General features: G+C 34.3%; 1 protein-coding gene across 6 annotated transcripts in view; it reads right to left on the bottom strand.

Annotated features, from left to right (window-relative positions):
- Positions 1-2,369: 2,369 nt before the first annotated feature.
- Positions 2,370-22,198, bottom strand: part of LOC148952312 (uncharacterized) — a 233,018-nt gene continuing 213,189 nt past the window's right edge. For all 6 annotated transcript variants that reach the window (XM_089088923.1, XM_089088924.1, XM_089088926.1 and 3 more), the window contains 2 exons: positions 12,364-12,547; positions 2,370-2,515 (listed from right to left, as the gene is read on the bottom strand). In XM_089088923.1, the coding sequence (XP_088945049.1) occupies positions 12,396-12,547 (152 nt within the window). In that variant the 3' untranslated portion in view covers positions 2,370-2,515; positions 12,364-12,395. The remainder of the gene's footprint in view (positions 2,516-12,363; positions 12,548-22,198) is intronic.

The following is a 22,198-nucleotide window of genomic DNA, read 5'->3' as shown; positions in this document are numbered from 1 at the left end:
TTGGGTGTTGCCTCAGAAACCCGTCTGGTAACTCATGTATCGTTCATAGTAATAGGTGACTGTCTTTGGTAAGTCAATGTACCGGTTAAACTGCACTGTATATACATGCCCCAGGCTTGTAAGCGTCAAACTGTACTGTATATTCATGTCCCCGTCCTTGTCCCCGGTGCATTGCGTACACGATCACTACTAATTCTATTCTCTTACTAATATGAACTATATTGAAAATCCGTCCTTATATTAGTTCTGGTTGCTATGAGCAGTTGTTAGGATCTCTTGGTTATTTTTAATCCACCATATTTGGAGTCTCCTTAGTAACATGAGTCGATTTAACGTCATAGGTTATTTTTAGTCCACCATATTTGGACTCACGTTCACCTCTAAATATAACATTGGTCGTAATATACTGTGATGGTCTGGAAAGTGTCAAATTGTCTCCCAAATATGGTGTGCCCCTTATACTGCATACATGCTTACTACTAACGAAAGTTTTAATGGAAAATCAACCCAACCTACAATGAACAGAAGTTACCGCTAACAGGAATGGACCTAGTGCCCCGTAAGCCCTCTTAGGACCGGGGCGTCATTTGACTTTGCTGAAAGCAAAACATTTAAACGTTTTATTTATTATAACGTCAATAATTCAAAAATTTCCGAGAATTCTAGGAATGAATGTATTTAACATTAAACGGCCAGTCAACTTTAATTAGTTCTTTTCAACAATCTTGGTTTTTATGGTTATTTTCTTTCTTATTTTGTCGATTTTATGACAAATAAAAACATTCTGCTCGAAATAAAAATCCTTTCGCTAGACTGATTATGGCTTATAGCGCCATGGCTTATGGCTTTTACCATATATCATCCAAATAGATTTTCTCTGAATGTATTAGTTAATGAATTAACCAACAATCAGCAGTTTTTGCACATACAGTTGGGTCTGTGTTATCAACAACAACTATCTCAATTTTGGTTAAGCCCGAAATCCTATTCACAATTGGGATAAGAGTAGAAAGCAGATAATTTAATAATATTATATTTAGAATGGGGCCTAAATTAAAGCCTTTTGGTATGAGCCAGATACTGAGGCCATTCTTTTGTTCATCATTGTGCTAAGATCTTACATCTTTCGACAGAAAACAATTTTAAAGGAAATCATAGGATTCTGATCTTACTTCGTATGTCATTTTCATGTATACATCTTTCATCGTTCTGCTCCGATCAGTGGTCTAAGAACAATGATGGGTAAATCATCAAAGTTCTCTCATCATTGTTCTATGTGGCTGAAAAATGGCGCTACTTTTACTCCTTTGAACGCCCAGGAAGGAAATTAACAACCAAATTAAGAAATTTAACAATTAGTTATTAGTACATTTAACAATTTAACAATTTAACAATTAGTACATTATTAATATATCCAAAAACAAAAAAAAACTGATTCGTAAAGGGGCCGTGTCAAAGATTTTACACGACTGTGACAAACTTTTATTCATACAAGATTATTTCTACGTCATCGAAAAGAACACATTTCTTTGATTGTTAAAGAACTAGGCCTATATCAAAGATTTGATAGGACTCCGATAAATCTTTTGCACAAAAAAAAAAAAAAAAAAAAAAATGGATGAAACTGTGTCAACGGGTTTTCGTTCTTTTTTTCGTTTTTCATCACTGTTATTACATCTCAGCCACCCTGCTCCGCATATACGACGAATCCTTGACTTCTATGGAGTTGGTGTAATTCAGGGTTCCAATGGAGTTGGTGTAATTCAGGGTTCCAATCTCTTACAATGCTTCCCAAGATCTTGGGATTTCAGCCCTGAGATTAAAATTATGGGAAGAGTATAAATAGTAGATAAAAATCATCAAAAACCAGATTAAGTTTACATGTTATTGCTATTTAACATCTTGGGAAACTGTTAAATTTTCAGTGGCAGCCGGCCTTCTTACAGGGCATATCGACCCGAACGAACTGCTTTGAAAGCATGGAAGTTAATAAAATCTATAAATAAATTTATTTACACACTTATAGCTGACTTGTATACAATTTAGAGCATTCAAAGGGGGGTTCTACCCCTTTGTCCTCTCCTCTGGTTTCACCCTAACAATGCTAATGATTTCAGAAAAATTCATAGAAATGAAAGCCGTAAAATTATTATAGAATGATACGTCTACATGCATAGTAAACGTTATCTAGTATATCACCTATTTATTCTGTTCAATTCCCTTGTTCAATCTGGTCATTCCTCGAGCTGATCCACAAACTGAGCTGCTACTGCATTTTTTTTTCATTATGGCTGCCTATAAGTGTAACTAAAGGACAAAAAAAAAATTCTAAACCTAATTCGACTATTCAGTTAGAGTTGCAATATTTAGCTAGAGTTTTATTTTACGTAAGAAAATACAAAAACAGTATCCAACGTGAAAGTTGGAATGCTGGTGATGGCTTTGGCACTGGCAGTGGTACTATCAGGATCTTTTCCAGAAAATTGGGAGGGAGAGGGTTTCAATGATACTTGTTCTGAAAATAAAAATAAGAAAAGGAAATGAACACTATTAGAGTCCGAAAAATATTTTCCAAACTACACAACCTGTAAATGATGAGGACAAATGTTTAAGCACTGGATGTAACATTATTGCTATTTTCATTGACAATTTACAATTCAAAACCTAGTGAATATGTTTGTGTTATACAATATAATCGTACATAGTCATTGCACATTAAAATTAGCATAAGTAGCAATAGCTCTGAAGGTTATTCCTACTCATGCATGTCAAGCTACGAATAGGCTAGCAGTGATAAATGAGTCCTGCTTTATGGGGCCTAAATACATATCCCCTTAATGCTCTATAATGTCATTAAAAATGATCATTTTCTTAATAAATGTCAAAATATGGTTAAGGTTCTCATGAAGCAGCTCGTCCACTAGATCGGTTTACGAAGTGCAACCTTTGCTGCAGACGCGAATAACGTTTTTGTGTCAGAAGCTGCCTTCCAATATAGCACCATCTGCGCCATTAGAGCATTATTTCATCCTATTCTAAAGGAGTAAAATAAGAAGACCTGGATAACACGATAGCAGCGCATTAAATCTACTAATTTCGGCATTTGAAAGCATGCCTCAACTATATGTGCTTTTAACTATACGAATTTTACAAAATGTTTAGAAATCCATTGTTGAGAGGACTAAATAATAAAGATGTATCTTCGAACCAATAATATATCAGATTAAATTAAAAAAGAAGCTTTCAATTGCAAGTAAGGAGCAAGATTAGAACTTAAAACGAACAGAAGCTATTTGCAGATGAGGAGGGCTCCCCCTTCCCCAACCCTCTCTCTTTGAAGTCTTAAAGTTTTTTAATATTATTTCTCATTCAGATTCAACGGCCTTTGTGAGTCTTTCTTAAGGAATTGGGACAAACAGTCAAACTTTAGCCTAAAAAGGGATTGATGAAGAAGGGGTAGCCCCCTCATATAAGGAATAATTCCTGTTCGTTGTTTCAATGTTGTTCCTAACTTTCAGTTGAAACAAAAACTTTTCTTTTTCTTTAATTTGTTACTGTTCTTCAAATCATGATAGGAAATCCCCCATGTAAAATTTCCCTTTCATACCCCCCCCCCCCCCGGAAAATTTTGTACCCACGGAAAATACGGTCACCCGCGAGGGAAAACACGCATTCATGATCTTTCTTCAGAAAAAAAAAACAAGTTCAAAATTTTGTAGATGAGAGTTTGAAACCTCTACAGTAGGGTTCTCTGATGTGCTGAATCCGATAATATGATTTTAATTAAGATCACTAGAGTTTGTAAGGTCTTTCCTCCTTTTTTGAAAATAAGGCACATTTTCTCAGACTCAAAGCTTTTGATGGGTAACATTAAACTTGATGAACTTTATATTTGGAATCAGCACAAAAAGCCATTCTTTTCATGTATTAATTGTTATGAAAATTCTTAATTTGGAGTTACGGTTGCTACGAACTGTTTAAAACACTTTTATGCTTTACCAACTCTTTATATTTATTCCACCGAAAAACGTTCTGTTTCTGTTCGTGTTACATATGTTCATACCTTTTTGACATGATTAAAAATTATGCATTACCTATCTTGCAAACAGAACTACGTATTTCTCTCTCAATCAAATTATCAACGCTGAAAGGTGGGGGATAAATGATGTCTGGGACTCTAAATTCATCATATGCAATAAATCAACCTGAAAACGGATTGCCTTTCAGAACAAATTAAATAAAAAAAACAAGTTTTTTTAACTGAAAGTAAGGAACGACGTTAAAACTTAAAACGAACAGAAATTATTCCTTATATGAAAGGGGCTGTCCCCTCCTTAACACCTCGCTCTTTATGCTAAAGTTTTTCATTGTATAAAAAAAATAGAGTTGTGAGAAAGTCAAACTTTAGCGTAAAGAGCGAGGCGTTAAGGAGGGGACAGCCCCTTTCATATAAGGAATAATTTGTGTTCGTTTTAAGTTTTAACGTCGTTCCTTACTTTCAGTTAAAAAAATTGTTTTTTTTATTTAATTTTTAAACGTTTTTGAATAAATGCAGGTTTTGATCTTGGCTTACTGTACATGAATAATTAAAACAAAATTTGCATATTAATTTACTTTTATTTGGTTAAATGGCTTTCTCGAAACTTATTTAATTTTATTTACGAACGTTTTTATTAGTAATAAATATACGTAACTTACGAATTAACTTACGAAACGAACTTCTATATTCATATATTTTTAATACGCATATTAGGGGGTTTGCCCCCTAGTCAATACCTTGCTCTTTATGCTAAAGTTCGAATTTTGTTCCAATTCTTTAAAAATGACCGCTTAATCAAAAAGGCCGTTAATTAGAATAAATATCTCTTATGAAAGTACTATAAAATCTTTGGCTTAAAGAGCGAGGTATTGACTAGGGGGTGAACCCAATCATATATGTAATATTTTCTGTACGTTTAAAGTTTTGATGTTGCTGCTGTTGCAGATGAAAAACTTTTATATTTAATTTATATTTAATTTATGTTTTTTTATATTTAATTTCTGATCTTTTTTAAATAATGCTGGGAAGTCAGGCGTCCCCTTCATAGCAATGTCCCTTCCCCCATGAAAACTTCCTTCATGGAAAGATCCTCCCACATAACCCCCGACCAACCCCCCCCCCCCACTACCAGAAAAAATCCCTCTGGAAACGTCTGTATGCTTCCCAATAACCAATACTAATGTTAACATTGGGTAAAGTTCATAACTTTCAGCCCTTCCCCCGGGAACCTCGGGGCATTAATTCATCCTAAAAGACATGCTTACAATATTTTCGAACATGCTGAACAAAATGGTTATCTAAAAATTTTGATCGGGTGACTTTGGGAAAAAAATGAGCGTGGGAGGAGGCCTAGTTGCCCTCCATTTTTTTGGTCACTTATAAAGGGCACTAGAACTTTTAATTTCCATTGCAATGAGCCCTCCCACGATATTCTAGGACCCCTGGGTCGATACGATCACCCCTGGAAAAAATAAACAAAAAAAAAAAAAAAAAAAAAAAACACGCATCAGTTATATTTATTCTAGAAAAAATACAGAATTCAACATTTTTGTAGATAGGAGCTTGAAACCTCTACAGTAAGGTTCTCTAGTACGCTGAATATGATGGTGTGATTTTCATTAAGGTTCTATAACTTTTAGGGGGTCTTTCCCCCTTTTTTCTAAAATCAGCCAAAATTTCTCAGGCGCTTAAATTTTGATGGGTAAGATTAAACTTGAAGAAACTTATATATTTGAAATCAAAATTAAAATTTGATTCTTTTGATGTATCTAATTGTATCAAAATACCATTTTCTAGAGTTTCGGTTACCATTGAGCCGGGTCGCTCCTTACTTACAGTTCGTTACCACGAACTGTTTGATAATGCATCTGCTCTTTTCGTATGTCCAAAATTGAAGACTTGAAGACTAAATCGAAGACTAAAATTGAAGAATAAAAAATTGAAAGTGAAGACTTTCCGTTTTGAGCCCTAAATCTTTTTTCTTGAGTGATATTAAAAATCATGGATTTTTTTTAAATTTTCCCGCATGGAAAGGTTCCTTAAATTAATAACATTAAAACAATGATTAAGATTGAATACTGATATCGCATCACTTTTTCAATTTTCCCTGATGTTTTAAGGGCTTTTACCAAATTAATAGTGACCTGCATAACTATGGAACTAGACAAAGTGATAATATAGTTGTTGACTTGCGTCGTGGTACCAGGTCTTCATTACAGATGCAACGCTATAGCGTTGCCTATAGTAAAGGCAATGCGGCTTCAATGTTTTATTATTTATTTATTTTTTATTTTTTCCCCAGAGGCACTTCATACGGAAGGGATCGTCGCATAAACTTCGGAGAGGGCTAATTCGATTGAAAATCGAAAGTTCTAGTGTCCTTTTTAAGAGTCAAAAGTGATGAAAGGGCAACTAGCCCCCCACCCCGCACGCCCTTTTTCTCCAAATGCATCCGATAAAATCTTGAGATAGACATTTTTTCGAAAATACTTCAAAGATCATATAACAAAAGCTTTGGTGTCGACACAACCTTCCAGGGCCCAGGGCCAGGCGTTGTAAGTTATGCCCTGGGGGCATATATGGTTCTTATGGAAGGATTTCTCGTATAAACTTCAGAGAGGACATATTTGATTTGAAATTGAAAGTTCTAGTCGAATTTTTAAGAGTAAAACAGACCAGAGGGTAACCAGCCCCCCTCCCCACGCTCTTTTTTCCCAAAAGCATCCTATAAAAATTTTGAGATAGCCATCTTTTAAAAATGGTTAAAAGATCATATAAAAAAAAACCTGGTCTCGACACAACCCCCCCCCCCCCCCACAAGGCCCGGGGGCAGGCGTTGTAACTTATGCCCTGGGGCATATATGGTTCTTATGGAACGGAGGCTCGTATAAACTTCAAAGACGGCTCATTGGTTGGAAATTGAAATTTCTAGTTCCTTTTTAAGAGTCATAAGAGATCGGAGGGCAACTAGCCCCCATTTCCATACCCTTTTTTCTAAAACCCATCCGATAAGAATTTTGAGATAGCCATTTTTTAAAAATAGTTCAAAGATCATAGAACTAAAACTCTCGGGTCCACCCCCCTCCCCCCCCCCAAGGCCCGAGGACAAGCGTTTTAAGTTATGCCCTGGAGGAATATATGGTTCTTATGGAAGGGATGCTCTTAAAAACTTCAGAGAGGGCTCATTTGGTTGAAAATTAAAAGTTCTAGTACAGTTTTTGAGAGTCAAAAGAGATTGGAGGCCAACTAGCCTCCTTCCCTACGCCTTTTTTTTCAAACCCATCCGATGAAAATTTTGAGATAGCCATTCTGTTAAAAATAGTTCAATTGTCGGATAAGAAAAAATCCGGTGTCGATACAACCCCCAGGGCCCGTGGGCAGGCGTTTTAAGTTATGTCCTGAGGGTATGTATGGTTCTTATAAAAGGGATGCTCGTATAGACTAAAAACTCCTGTGGCAAAACAACACCCCAGGGCCCGGGGGCAGACATAGTAAGCAATGCTCTGGGGTACATATGGTTCTTATGGAAGGGATGCTTGTATAAACTCCGGAGGGGGGGCTCATTTGACTGGAAACTGAAAGTTCTAGTCCACTTTTAAGAGTCAAAAGAGATCAAAGGGTAACCAGCCCTGCCCTTTTTTTTCTCAAATGCATCCGATAAAAATTTTGAGATAGCTATTTTGTTAAAAATGGTTCAAAGATCATATAACAAAACTCCGGTGTCAACACAATCCCCTCCAAGGCCCGGGGGCAGGCGTCGTAATTTATGCCCTGAGGGCATGTATGGTTCTTACGAAAGGAATGCTCGCATAAACTTCAAAGAGGGCTCATTTGATTGGAAATTGACAGTTCTAGTTCAGTTTTCAAGAGTCAGAAGAGATCGGAGGGCAACTAGCCCCCTCCCCTCCACACCATTTTTTTCTAAAACCCATCCGGTAAGAACTTTGAGATAGCCATTTTTAAAAATAGTTCAAAGATCACATAACGAAAACTCCGGGGTCGACACAACCCCCCAGGGCCCGAGAGCAGGCATTGTAAGTTATGACCTGGAGGAATATATAGTTCTTACGGAAAGGATGCTCGTAAAAATATCAGAGAAGGCTCATTTAATTGAAAATTGAAAGTTCTAGTGCATTTCTTGAGAGTCAAAAGAGATTAAAGGACAACTAGCCCCCTCCGCCACGCCTTTTTTTCCAAACCCTTCCGAAAAAATTTTGAGACAGCCATTTTATTAAAAATAGTTCAAAGGTCGGATAAGAAAAAATCTGGTGTTGACACAACCCCCAAGGGCCCAGGGCCCTACTCATTTCTTTAAAAATAGTTCAAAGGTCAAGAAAACTTCTGTGTCGACGCAACCCCCCAAGACTTGGGGGAAAACGTTATAATTAATGTTCTGGGGTAAGTGTGGTTCTTATAGAAGGAATGCTCGTATAAAATTCGGAGAGGGTTCATTTGATTGGAAATTGAAAGTTCTCGTTCACTTTTTAAGAGTCAAAAGATATCGAAGGGCAACTAGCCCTGCCCCTCCAAGCCTTTTTTTACTCAAACCTATCCAATAATAACTTTGAGAGAGCCTTATTTTTTCTAAATGGTTCAAAGATCATTTAACGAAAACTCCGGGGCCAACACAATCCTTTAGGGCCTGGGTTAGGCGTTGTAAGTTATTCCTGGAGGGGCATATATAGCTGTTATGGAAGGGATGCTCGTATAAACTTCAGAGAGGGCTCATTTGATTGTAAATTGAAATTCTAGTTTATTTTTTAAGAGTCAAAGAGACCAGAGGGCAACTATCCCCCCCACGGCTTTTTTCCTCCAAATGTATCTGATAAAAAATTTTAGATAGCCATATTTATGAAAAGTAGTTCAAAGGTAAAAAAAAAATCTGATGTCAACACAATACCCCAAGGTCAACACAACCCTCCAGGGCCTGAGGACAGGCGTTGTAAGTTATACCCTGGGGGCCTAAATGGTTCTTATAGAAGGGATTCTCGTATGGACTTCAGAGAGGGCTCATTTGATTCAAAATGGAAAGTTCTAGATCACTTTTAAAAGAGTCAAAAGAGGTCGAAGGGCAATTAGCCCCACCCCACGCCCCTTTTTCCCCAAACCCATCCGATAAAAATTTTGAGCTAGCCATTTTGCTAACAATAGTTCTAACACCAGATAATAAAAACTCCGAGGTTAACGCAAACCCATTTTTTTACTTTGATATTGTTACTTTGATACTAGTTTTGATACCTTGATGAGCATTTGATTTTGAAAAAAAAGGTTAATTTTGAAATAAGGAATCTTTAAAAATTTGAAACTTTTTGCAATCAAAAAACGAACAAAAACTAATTAAAAAAAAACTTTCCGAAAAAGAAGTTTGTCAAGGAAAAGTAAAAGCCATTTTAGACTTAATATCAGCAGATACAAATAGCTGTTAAAATTCAATCTCAAAACGACCAGAAATTACTATTAAAGAATAAATGAAACCTAAAACAAAAAGAAATTAAATAAACAATAATAGCAAAAAAACATACAACAAGTAATAATGTTAATGAATAAATAAATCTTAAAATGAGTAACGCTTGAATTGAATATGCAAATCAAGCTTAAAACAAAACAAAAGGAAATTGCAATTGAAATATAAATGAAACCCAAAACGAACAGAAACTAAATAAAAATTAATGCAAATAAATACATAATAGATCTTAATGTAAATGAAAAAATAAATCTTAAAACCAGTGAAACTTAAACTAATATGCATATAAAGCTTGAAACGAACAAAAATCACTACAAACAAGAGTTTGGGTATCGCCTCCTTCTCTCACTGTAAAAGTCTCAAACCTACAGCGTCATTGGCGCTCAGTGAAAAACGATCAGAAATTAAACATAAAAAAACAAATTTTTTTCAATCGAAATTAAGGAGCAACACTAAAACTTAAAACGAACAGAAACTATTACGTATATGAAGGGGATTGCCCCCTCCTCAGTACCTCACTCTTTACGCTAAAGTTTGAATTTTGTCCAGAGATTTTTTAAGAATGACTCCTGAAACACAAGGGTCATTTAATTAGAGAAACAGGAAGCTTTTTTAAAAGAACTAAAAAATTTAGCGTAAAGAGCGAGGTCTTGAGAGAGGGCAGTCCCCTTCATACACATAATAATTTATGTTCGTTTTAAGTTTTAATGTTGCTCCTTACTTTCAGTTGATTTTTTTTTAATTATAGAACAATAATTTAATTGTTTTAATGTTTTCTTTTAATTTATTATATATATGTATGTATGTATACATAAATTTATTGCGAGAGTTGAGTTAAATGGAGCTGAGTAAAATGAATTGAGTTCAAAGGGGATGAGTGAAACGGCGGTCAATTTAAATCGGAGTCGAGTTAAATAGCTGTTCAGTTGAATAGGGTTGATTTAAAAGGAGACTGAGTTTAACGAGGATTCAGTTGAACGGGGTTGAATCAAACAGGAGTTGAGTTACGTAGGAGCCTAAAATTTCCTATATGCAAAATAAATTATTATTAAAAAAAAAACTACTCAGAATTTATATTAGCTAAAGCCAGAATATGATCATTTTAATGTACACAGTCTCTGGATGGACAAAAAAAAAATATGTCCCTATCATTAAAGATCAAACAGTTATTAGATGTTATTCAATGGATTATCTTCAAATCATACAGGAACCAATTCCTCGAGGATTTGTCCAAAGCCATCCTCAGGAAAACATTGAGAATAATGGTTAATTGCACTATTATTAGGTCTGAAGTATTCTTTCAAGAAGCATCAGTATCTTGTGAAACAACTCTGGTAAATACATCCCCCCCAATATCAATTCCTTTGGAATTTCTTTTCTATTAGGCTTTAACTCATTTCATATGGACAATCCATTTATCATCTTTTCAAAAGCCAGGAAAACTTAGAGAAAGTTCCTTTTAATTAGAAAGCTTAGAAGAAAAGAAATAAGAGTTAAGATGCTTAGCACAGTGGAGATGAAGCAAGCCTTTCCAATTCCAGAGGTAATTAAAATCTTCCGCTTTCAAAGAAACTACTGTTTAAAGGAGTTTCTAACTGCTAATCAGTATAATTAGAACTTCAAAAATAAAAACGAGTGAAAAAAATGGTTTTTCTGCTAAGGCTCTGGGTTATTATATCGTAGTTTTCATAGTTTTCAGCATGAGAAAACTGCTGTACAGCAGTAAAGATCTACGACTCGCAAAATTTTGGTTAGAACCGTTTCTAAGATTTTTCAAAAAGAATATTTTAGAGTGCTAACAAAACTTTCACATCTACCTGTAATTCCATAGGTAGTTCTATTTCTGGGCTAAATATTTCTTTCAGATCTTCTTGCGACGGATTAACTGGTAGCTTTTGTGCGAGTTTTCCTGCCCCATAGAGCGTTCCAAATGGTTGTGCTGTGCAAAAGAAACGCTGCTTTCTTAATAGTTGGCAATAACTGTTTCTGTCTACATGTAAGCAGTTGACTGTCAATATTTTCGTCTTATTACCCTATCAAACGATGACACTAAGAGAGGAAGCTCAGACCCTACCCCCAAAATCTCGTGAGTTTTAGAGTTTTTCCTGGCAAATCCAGGCTTTTTCATATAATTCACCTAATGGTTCCTGTTTGGACGAGAGATATCATTAACCTTTACATATCACCACAATCTACATAAGAAACAATTTGGTGTCAAAACAAGAAAAAAAAATATACTTTATAATATATCGTCTTATACTATTAATTGTTGCTATTTCTTATAGTACAGCTACTTCGACTTCTGGTGCTTCTTATAGTATTGCTACATCCATGGGTGCCCATATGGGGAGCAGAAGGGGGTCCAGCCCCCTCCTGGTTGAAGGATGCTGCCTTATATTTTTGTTTTAAGATTTCTATTATACAGCATTGGAAGTGCCAGTTAGACCAAGTAAGCCCCCCTCTAATATTCAGCTTATGGGCGCCCATGGCTACTGTTGTTGCTGAAGAAAGAATAGTTTTCATCGTTATAGCTTCAGGTGTATATCATATAGACCAGCATTATACCAGCCTGTTTATCTTAAATGATTTATAAGCTGAATATAAGATAACCAGATATCAGATAATTTAAAAAAAAAAAAAAAAAAAAACATTGCACTATACAACCAGGCAACCTGCCACCAGGCGTCTAATAAGAATGGTGGTAATCAGCTAGATGGTAAAAAAACATAAAGTAACATGGTTGGGCCTGTTTCAAAAACCTTAGGAAGCCTTTTCTAGTGGTATGGAGAAAAAGTGCAATGAAGAAAAACACATACTATATGTAGTCTATTTTAAGTTAGTGCGTATATGATCTACCTACAGTTTTGAGCTTATATCAAAACAGCTAATTATTCAATATCTTCTTTTGAATCCAAGAGCACCGTATTCAATGAACAACCAAACTTTGACGATACATAGGCATAGGCATCCAGACAACAGCAGTGTCGCTTCAGCTCCGATGTAGAATCCTCCAAACGTACCAGCTAGATTCCCAAGAAATCGACCTGAAAGAGATATCTTATATTAAAACAATATTTATTTAAAAAAAAAAGTACTAATACATTGAATAGGTGGCAGTAAGTGTTACAATTTGCGCAAAGGTGCTGATGTTGAAAGTCCTGGGTAATACTGCACCAAGCAAAAGAATGGATAATGATACCTGCCTTCAGGTAAATTTTAGGAGCACTGTAGCATAAGTATTATCTAGAGTAAATCGACCAAGCCTATAAAACAAAGCATAAACTGGAGGAAATCAATCATGATATAAGATAAGCTGCTGATTTTGATTAATTTTCACCAATCACGTGGTAAAAATTGCTTCGAACAAAACAAATAATTAAATGTAAACATGACAAAAAGGGTCTATGGCCAGTAAAGGAAAACGAAGAAAAACAAAAAATCAAACGAATATTTCACCTGTATGCAACAAGGCGTCTTCAGCGTAGAAAAAAAAACGAACTAGAAACTAAAAAAAAAAACGAACTAGGAACTAAAAAAAATATTCCTAAAAAATATATATAAAACTAAAACAGACTAACTAAAATATAGACTTTTTAGTTAGTCTGTTTTAGTTTTAGATATATTTTTTAGTTTTAGTTTCCAGTTTTTGTTGTTGTTTTTCTACGGTAAAGACGCCTTGTTGTATACGGTCGAAATATTCGTTTGATTTTTTGTTCTCTTCGTTTCCTTTACTCGCCATAGACCTGTTTGTCATCTCTAACCTAACCTGGGATAACCATTTCTCTGTTTTGTCATGGCTGGTGAGTACGGATTTAGACCTTTTGTTTGCTTAGTACTTTTGGTTTTTTCCTGAGCTTAAGAGCATTTCTAATGCCTCATTTAAATAAGAAATTCATTAAATTTGTTTCAGAAAAAAAGCCATTTAGCTTTGAAAACTGAAAAACTTTTTTTTATTCGCACTTATTCTTTTGGAAATATCCTTATGAGCAGACAAAGTTAAGAGTTAATTCAGTGTTTTAACACTAAAATCTCTGAAAATATAAGAAAAGCTTGACTTATTTCGCTTGTTTAACGGTCAAAACATAAAACAATTTCCATTGTAATACATATTTACATTACATTTTATTTTGTGTTCTAATACGTATTTTCGGTCTTGGAATATTTATGGTATATGAATCTAAGAGAGAAGGGAAATAATAAATGAAAAACAAAATTAAGAAGGTGAGAAAACGAGAATTTTGTCAGCCAGTGGCAAAATATAAATACGTCAAGCAAATATTTCGACAAGGACCTCCGCCAAGTCGTCCTCAGTGAAAAAAAAAAAAAAAAAAAAAAAAAAAAAAAAAAACAACTAACCTTTCGAAGTGTGCTTGACAAAGAAAGAACAGATACTGAATAAAAACCAGCTGGGAATCAATGAAAGAGGATTTACCAAAATGATTGAGCAAGAATTCTTTGCCTTGCAATAGTTTTATCTCGTGTGCAATTTCGGTTTTCATTACATATGCAGATAGGTTTTGTTAAATTAGACTGGGCGAAAATATTGATTGAGTCTTTTAATATTAAATTGTTATAAATCATTTTCTCACCTTTTTGATTTTATACTTCATTGATTATTTCCCTTCCACTCTTAGTTTCATATGTCATGCATAACCAGTGTGGTCTTAGAATGTAAATATGTATGGTTCATGTTAAATTTCAAATGGACATACGCTCTTTAATTCTTTTGACGTTTTTTTGTCTAAAGTAGCTGATAGCTGTATGCAGTACATATATATTTGGTTTAATGATGGATCAATACCAAAAATTTTCTAATTCTGATTCTACCTGACCGTCCCAATTTCCGAACAATGCGTATTCTAAAGTCCAACTGTGTGCACTGTATTACTACTGTATCGTTATTTACATTTAGTGGGTGCTGAGGGGTATGGTAATCCCTTCTAGAGAAGTTTAATTTTTGATCGTTTATCATTTTAAGTTTAATCACTCTTTAATTTTGTTTTTAACCGTTGTTCTTTTTATTTAATCTTTGTTTTTGTGATCTCTATATTAGGCCCAACATTTAATTTAATTTTGTCTAGTTAAAAAAAAAAATTTTTTTGTAATATATATATATATATATATATATATATATATATATATATATATATATATATATATATATATATATATATATATATATATATATATATATATATATATATATATATATATATATATATATATATATATATATATATATATATATATATATATATATATATATATATATATAGTGTGTGTGTGTGTGTGAAAACGAGAATTTTGTATATATATTGATGTTTTATTTTCCTCGTAATTTTGTCGTCAAAATATTTGGCCTTTTTATCATCAATGACACACTTTCTAAACGTACTTCTTATTTAAAAATTATACTTGAATTTGTATTCGTTTTAAGGATCAAAGAAACTTTCAGCATCGCAACGCCGATTCCTGATTTCGAGATTTTTTAACATTTCACTTTTGCTTTGGTTAAGTAAACATCTGGCCTCAAATCACCAAGTGCGGGAACCATACAGTTATAAGAATGAGCCCATGATTGTACAAAGCCTTCTTGGAACTGGAGGTCCCAAAGACTTTGTTGTCAGGCTCTAAGCCAAATTAGAACTTTATTTTGACTTTAGAAGAAGTAAAACTCACAGATCTGCACATGCGAGACCCATTGGAGTTCCTTAGGGTCAGAACATTTTCAATGGTTTGAATAACATGAAAATTGCGACATGGAGCGTTACATGGTTAAAAAAGAACTACCGTATTGATAAGTAGTGGGGCCATAATTACTTTAACAAGGGCCCACACCATTCGAATTCCGATCCGGATACTTTTTTGAAGCTTGTAAGAGATGTAGGTGTTACGCCATTCCATGGGAGTCAGTAGGTGTTTGTTACGTCAATGTAATATAGATGACGCAATCTTGCTTCAGTATTGGGAAAGAGTTCAGTGCGTCAACATCAAGGATACTGTAATATAGTGCTTTTACACTATTAGATATTTAAAGCGCTAGGAATGGCGAAATGGAAACTAGAATGTCTAAAGTAGCAGTGGAAATTACAAAATTGGACAAAATGTATGCAGGATATGTTATATCATTAAGCAAATTCAAGTCGGAAAACCCGTTATGCTTTGATACAAAAGTGAACATAATGCATATGCAAAGCTTACAAGACGGATTAAGTGCGTTAGCGAATTATATTGAAGACAACAATCTGAATCAAACTAAAAAGGAGTAGGTTTATTACTAGCAAGATTCTTAGTCTATAATTGGTAGTGAGAGTGTCAGGATTAGAAATAGCTGGATTTGAGAACCAAAAAATCTTACAGAATCTAGTAAAGCTGGAAAAGTGGTTAATTTTAGATGATGATTTTCTAGAGTTATTTGTTCAAAGAAAAACTATTTCTCAAGAAATATTTAACGATATAATGGGAACTGATTCACGATCTTTAGACTATTTCATGAAACTTTTAAATCGTGGTTCAGGTGCATTTACTTTATTTATAGATATACTAATTGAGAAAAAACAAAATGATGCTGTGATTTTTCTTTTAACCGCTACTTAGATTGCCATTTTGTAAGTCAACCTGATATAGTGTCTAAAAAAGTTTCGTGACGTCACTCCTCCTAGAAGATATTCATTTTATTGATCGTGAATAAGTTATTTTTGGCGGTAAGAGAGTCAACACCGAAAAATGGTTTACACATGTCCATTATACTTGTACACATTGGGCAGCTGGTCCTCCTGTGAGAATTGTACCTATGCTGATAATTATAATGAAAAGTGTATATTGTAAGAAAATGATATGATAATCTATATTGAAAAGATCCACGTAAATTGCATAGAGGATATTCTGTGCAAAATAAAGACTGTAATTATTGTGTTGACGAGATTTGTGACTCTCATAGTAGAGGTTTCCTGTGCTTTAATTCTCACTATGATAAATGTGATCAATGGGAAAATACTTACCCTGGCATGATTGCAAAAAACCCTAAACGTGATTTAAGTTTGTTTTTAAGAAACTGTTATCGTCATGGTTTTAAATTGTTTTGGGAAGAAAAATCTGGTCTGCGCTTCAATTGCTGGAATAATAAAAGAGCCTGGTTTTTACGTCATCGCTGTGAAGATAACGGCTACTATGATTATAAACCTACAGACGTTTATTTGGCTGTTACAGAAAGTGATTTTTCATATGAGAATTTTGTGTGTAACATTGCTTCAAATAAGCGAATTGGCTTTGCAAAGATATTTAATTAAAATGAAGTAACAATATATTGTAGAAAATATGACCCAAACTTTGCATGCCAAGATGAATACAAGTTAAATCCTGACGAGCTGCTGCCACTTATCATTTCTAATGACTACCTTTACGTGGATGAAGAAATCTAAAAGGATACAGTGCTTTTTTTGGGCATACAAATTTTATTAATAACAAAATTTACATACATTTTTAAAGCATTTCACTCTTAGGGCACCGAAATTTATACTGTAAATGTAAGAAAGAGTATTTTAAACTAGAAAGTCGTTCAATCGAGAAGTGTCTCAATAAATGTTGAGGAATTCACTCTCGTGACAAAGTATGTCCGTGACATCGAAAAACAAGATATTATAGTGCATGAAAACCACCTTTTTTGGTTGATAGATCTTGTACCCGATTCCGATTTTGACTGATAGATTTTCTACTTTGCTCAAGAAAAATTTTAAATTTGAGGCGTGTAGAACACATACGGTAGGCCAAGAGGATCAAAAATTCAATATTATTTGCTGTTTGAAAGATGCATAACCAATGCCCCGCCTTTACAGTTGATGAACTACTGTTAACAATGATAAGGGTATTGTTAACATGTTGAGTATGCTCGAGGAAATCCGGTAGTATGCAATAAGATTTGTATTTGGACATCTAAGGATCAGAATTGAGTAAATTGATTATTTGATTCGTGTTCATGGTGCCAAGTCTATTAGAACACTGCCATCAGGGGTAATATCCCAATAGGTTTCAAATTGATTTAGCAATATTTGTGCAATACTCTCCTCCAATGATTTGGCAAAGATAAACTTTAAACGTACAGTACCCGTTAAGACAATAGTCATATCTTGAGTACCGGACAATTCCAATACAATGATACGATGAGTTTTCGCAAAAATTTCTTCAGTTATGCCATTTTTAAATAACTGCTAATCTCGATCTAGGGATTGAATTGTCAATTTATATAAAGTCCTGTAGGAATTATCAAAGGATACATTGTAGAGTGAAATTTTATCTACTTTACATACAAGAGATTAAAGTCCAAACAGTTCAAATTTATGTAGAGAATCTGTCCATGATCCAACGGTGCTAGCACTTTTTATAAAAGTCAATGCCAATTTTGAAGGAATTTCACCATTGACAAATGATAAATCAGTGTAGGTTAGCGTACCAGTGGCAATAAGTCGTTGATTTGAGACTGTATAAGGAACGAGCAATTTGATATTATTTCCAGAAGCCCTTAATTTTTCAATTTTCAAGGCAACAGAACTCATAACTTGTTGTTTCCGCACATGAAGTATTGCTGAGGGCAGAGAGACTGGTACATCGGGTGCACTGCCAAAGTACAAGGTATTTTATTGCAAAATAAAATTGGACGATGTGAGTTGTAGCTTTATATCAATATTAACATTGGGAGGCAACCATTGAGGTATATTAAATATCTTCTGGTTTAGTTTACCAACTAATTGTAAATCTGCATTTGTCGCGTTTCCAAGTATATTGCCAGTGTCAGTGCTCGTCTTTTGCTAGTATATAACTATCATGACTGTCAACTGCTTACAGAACAATGGAGTTATCAACATGAATTGTATATACCCTCTATAGTTTGAAAGATAGTTACTCGTAATCACCAGTGTTCCATTTATGTAGACACTTATTTGTCTAAATAAATTGTGTAGTACAAAATTTTCATAGGATAATCCCTCGGTTGTACCTGGTTTTTCATTGCTAGATTTTTTAACATTAACCCGTAAATCTATAAATGCTGAATTCAAATCTATGAAATAATCTTCACAAAAATAAATTTGAAAATGGACGTTTTCAAAGAACGGCTGTTGCGGGTAGAATTAATTATATTAGTCATGTTTTACACTGACTTCAACATTTTCTGCATTGAAGATATTTAGAGAAGAGTTGACTGAAGGATGAGATTCTTAATGTGGTAGATATACCATTTATAGGAAAAAAAAATCCTTTTTCGACATAACAATTTTTACATTCTTTTCTTGTTTGATGCTTTACGCTTCCGAGCTGGGTTGAGACTGATGAGTGATGAAGTCTTTCTTGTCCTTTTTAAAACTTTTACACCTTGTCGTGATTTCAATCGCTCGCCAATGGATCGTGCGCTGGACCTGAGATTTTGTGAAACACTTTCTTGAAAATTCTTCCCAGAGCCCCAATCACATGGTATAGAGGACGCAAAATTTGCGGCAACAGGTGCAATATATTTTTTATTCAGGGGTATGGTAGAGCGAAATAAATTTGCAAACCAATTGCCGAGACCGTAACCGGACATTGACAAACGACTCCTGTAATAGTTCATTCCATGACCGAACTTTCGTGGTCCAAGAGTAGCAATATAACAATAAATATCAGGATAAACAAAATGAATTCTATTAGCCATCTCACTGAATGGGTTGAAAATGACATGCAATTACAACCAAAGCTTTTGTTATTGCTTGAGGATCACCCAATTCACTTCTTAATGTTAAGGGACAGAGATCCAAATACAAAATGTTGACTGGAATGTATTGAAGGTGCTTTATATTGTATTGGTGAATGTGTTCACTAGAGGTTTTTCATTCAAGACACCTAGGAGGGGGACATTGCTATTATCGAAAACAATTTTCAGATGAGAAGCCGGGTGCATAGTCTGCATACATAACATGCTGCTTACCACTAAAAATTTTTACTTTAATAGCACAAACCCTCATACTGCTGTATTCCCAATAAGGTATAATTGCATAGGGGCAAAATCAGAGTAAAAATTTTCCACTGCACCGCCGTTGGAAAACTCAAAGGGTCTTACTTTTACATCATATGTAAGATCCTTTCTTAGGATATCATATGTGTTTCTAAGAATACAATCAACAAGAACCACTTCATACCTCCCCTCAAATTTAATGCCGAGGGAGAGTTCTGTCCAAAAATACCTCGTTTTATTTTAATCGTCATAGAGGGGGTCAGAGACATTTGACATGAATTTCGCATAAAAATCATTAGATATTATGAACGTCTTCAGCAGCAATCCAGGAATCAAAATCAGAGTTGTATCAGAGCCAGCGAACAAGCAGTTGTCTCCTACCTTCGCGAGTACGAGTCTTTAATACCTTTTCAGGTTGGTATATTCCACTAGTTCGAACTTTTTGCAATTCATAATCATAAAAACAGCCAAGAGTCTCGCCATCTTTCATATCACGAAGACGATACGTTACCGGTTTAGTGTCTAAGACCTTTGACACTTTAAAAAATTTAAGTGGACCACAAGTAATTCCCCTTTTCAAAAATATTTTTTGTTCGATTGATTCGAACAGTATTGCCAACATTGAATTTTTTTTTCCCATCCTTTTCATTAGAATATTGTTTGAGAAAAATGTCAAGTGTATTTTTACTATGGTGAACTTCAAGAGGACTAACATTGGACAGGAATCGATGAGGACGTTGATTATAAATCTTCATGATTTTATCTAAATCTTGAATAAAAGTAGCAGTCTTTTTCAATGTACAATGACATGAAATTAAAAGTCAAAGAGTTCTTATCAAACGTTAAGCCGAAGCAGCCTTTACCGGAATAAGACGGTGATAGAGTACTGTATTATATTCAAAAAACATTTTTTACATGTGGATTAAAAAATTCATTTCTCCGATATGTTTGAATTTTTCTATAAGAATCTTTTTCAAAAATGCTTTCTATACATTTTGCAACTTCATCGCCCCTCTTTGACCGCATTGGAACTGCATATGAAGAGCGACTAAAAACACTTATTGCAAGTAAAATATACTTGTACGGTCTATTATGACGTCTTTGAATCTGGCCTAGAGTCAAAAGATTTGCTTGTAATATATTCAGGGGGGAAAAGGCTTTAGTTTTTCGATACTCACGACCTCTGGTCTTATGATTTTGATGAAAAGAATAACTGGATTCCTTCTGTAAACACTCTTTTTCTATCTTCTTTTCACCTCGGGCGACTTTAGAAAGCGTAGTGGGTGAACTTGAACTTACTACTTCTTCAATATTCTCATAAACACCTGCCACAACTTAATCCAGTAATTATGGTGTGAAGCACCCGCTATCCTTTTGCATACTAAATGAGGTGGAAAGATGCGTCCGTTTAACAGCCTTGTCAGGTCCACTTGGCTTGCTATTCAATGATATTTCTAGTGATATTTATCCAAATTTTCCTTAATCGTTTTAAAACATGTTTATTCCCAATAAGACTTTTGGGACAATTTTAGGACTTCAAAAATTTATATAAATGACTATCAAAGGAATCGAGTCCTTTACGATTTGCAATCAAATCTGATAACAAATCAAGTAAATTATAACTCTTGCCATGGATTATAAATTCTTTCTTTTGCTCGTTAATTTGTTCATTATCAGCAAGATAAGTTAAGAGTTTTTTTACTTTACTCACCATATGATTGAGGTAATAGGTCTACAGCACTTGTTAGCAAATCTTCTTCTTCTTTATTTGGCTTTTCCAAATTTTCAAAAATTTCAGTACTTTCAGAATGTTGATCAACGAAATTTACTTTGACCAGTCTTTCACGGTAAGGTTGGTGTTTGTTGCCACTTCGAAGGGCATTTTGAAGCAACATAAATTTTTCATCATCGAAAATTGTTTCATTGTTAATAAGTTTATCACTATTAACTTCAAAGTTCTCTTTTGGTGAAAGAGCGAGTTCAATTGGTGTCAATTTATAGGGTTTAGCCACTTCTAGAGATGGTGTTTACATTTCCGGTGATTATCAGCAGTAACAATGAAAAGAAACTACCACCTGCATCAACAAGGTGTTTTCCTTTGTTATTTCCTTTATTTTTGCTGGCTAGGGTACGTACAAGTGAACGATATTGCTTTGTCTGTTGTCTAACAACTTCTGAAAGTTGAAGATTGCCTTCCGTTAAATTTAAACAAAGTTCAGATAAGAGATTAATGAATTCATTGTCAATACCCTGTTTGAGTACAGATTTCCTAATCCGTGGTTTTGAATTAGCTAGGACGGGAAATAAATATATGTTTTCATGTAGCTTCTTCAACGTCATGATGGCAACTAATGAACTTTTTTACTATACGGATAGGTATAAATATCTGTGACTACACATAACTCTTCGGGCGTGTTTTGGTTCAGGTTCAGTAGAATATAACCCTAAGGTTTATTAGTAGCTTGACTGTACACCGAGAGCAAAAATTTTGGCTTGCCAGGGTATATTTGCTTGTTTAGAGTTATTAATTAAAAACTTTTTCCACAAAATAAGTTTTTCAAAGAAAAGTAAAGAGCTCCATTAAACCAAAAAAAGAGCAAAAATAAAATCAAATAATCTACCAAACCTAAAACTACCACAAATCAGCATCAATAAATAAATGAAACTCAAAACGAACAAAAATTACAAAAAATTGCCAAGTACAACTCAAACC

Source organism: Artemia sp. Qi Xiang Cuo, chromosome 5 (assembly GCF_049724085.1).
Source record: "Artemia sp. Qi Xiang Cuo chromosome 5, ASM4972408v1, whole genome shotgun sequence".
Lineage (NCBI taxonomy): Eukaryota > Metazoa > Arthropoda > Branchiopoda > Anostraca > Artemiidae > Artemia > Artemia sp. Qi Xiang Cuo.
The sequence above is the reverse complement of the archived record's forward strand: the minus strand, read 5'-3'. Positions and strand labels throughout refer to the sequence as shown.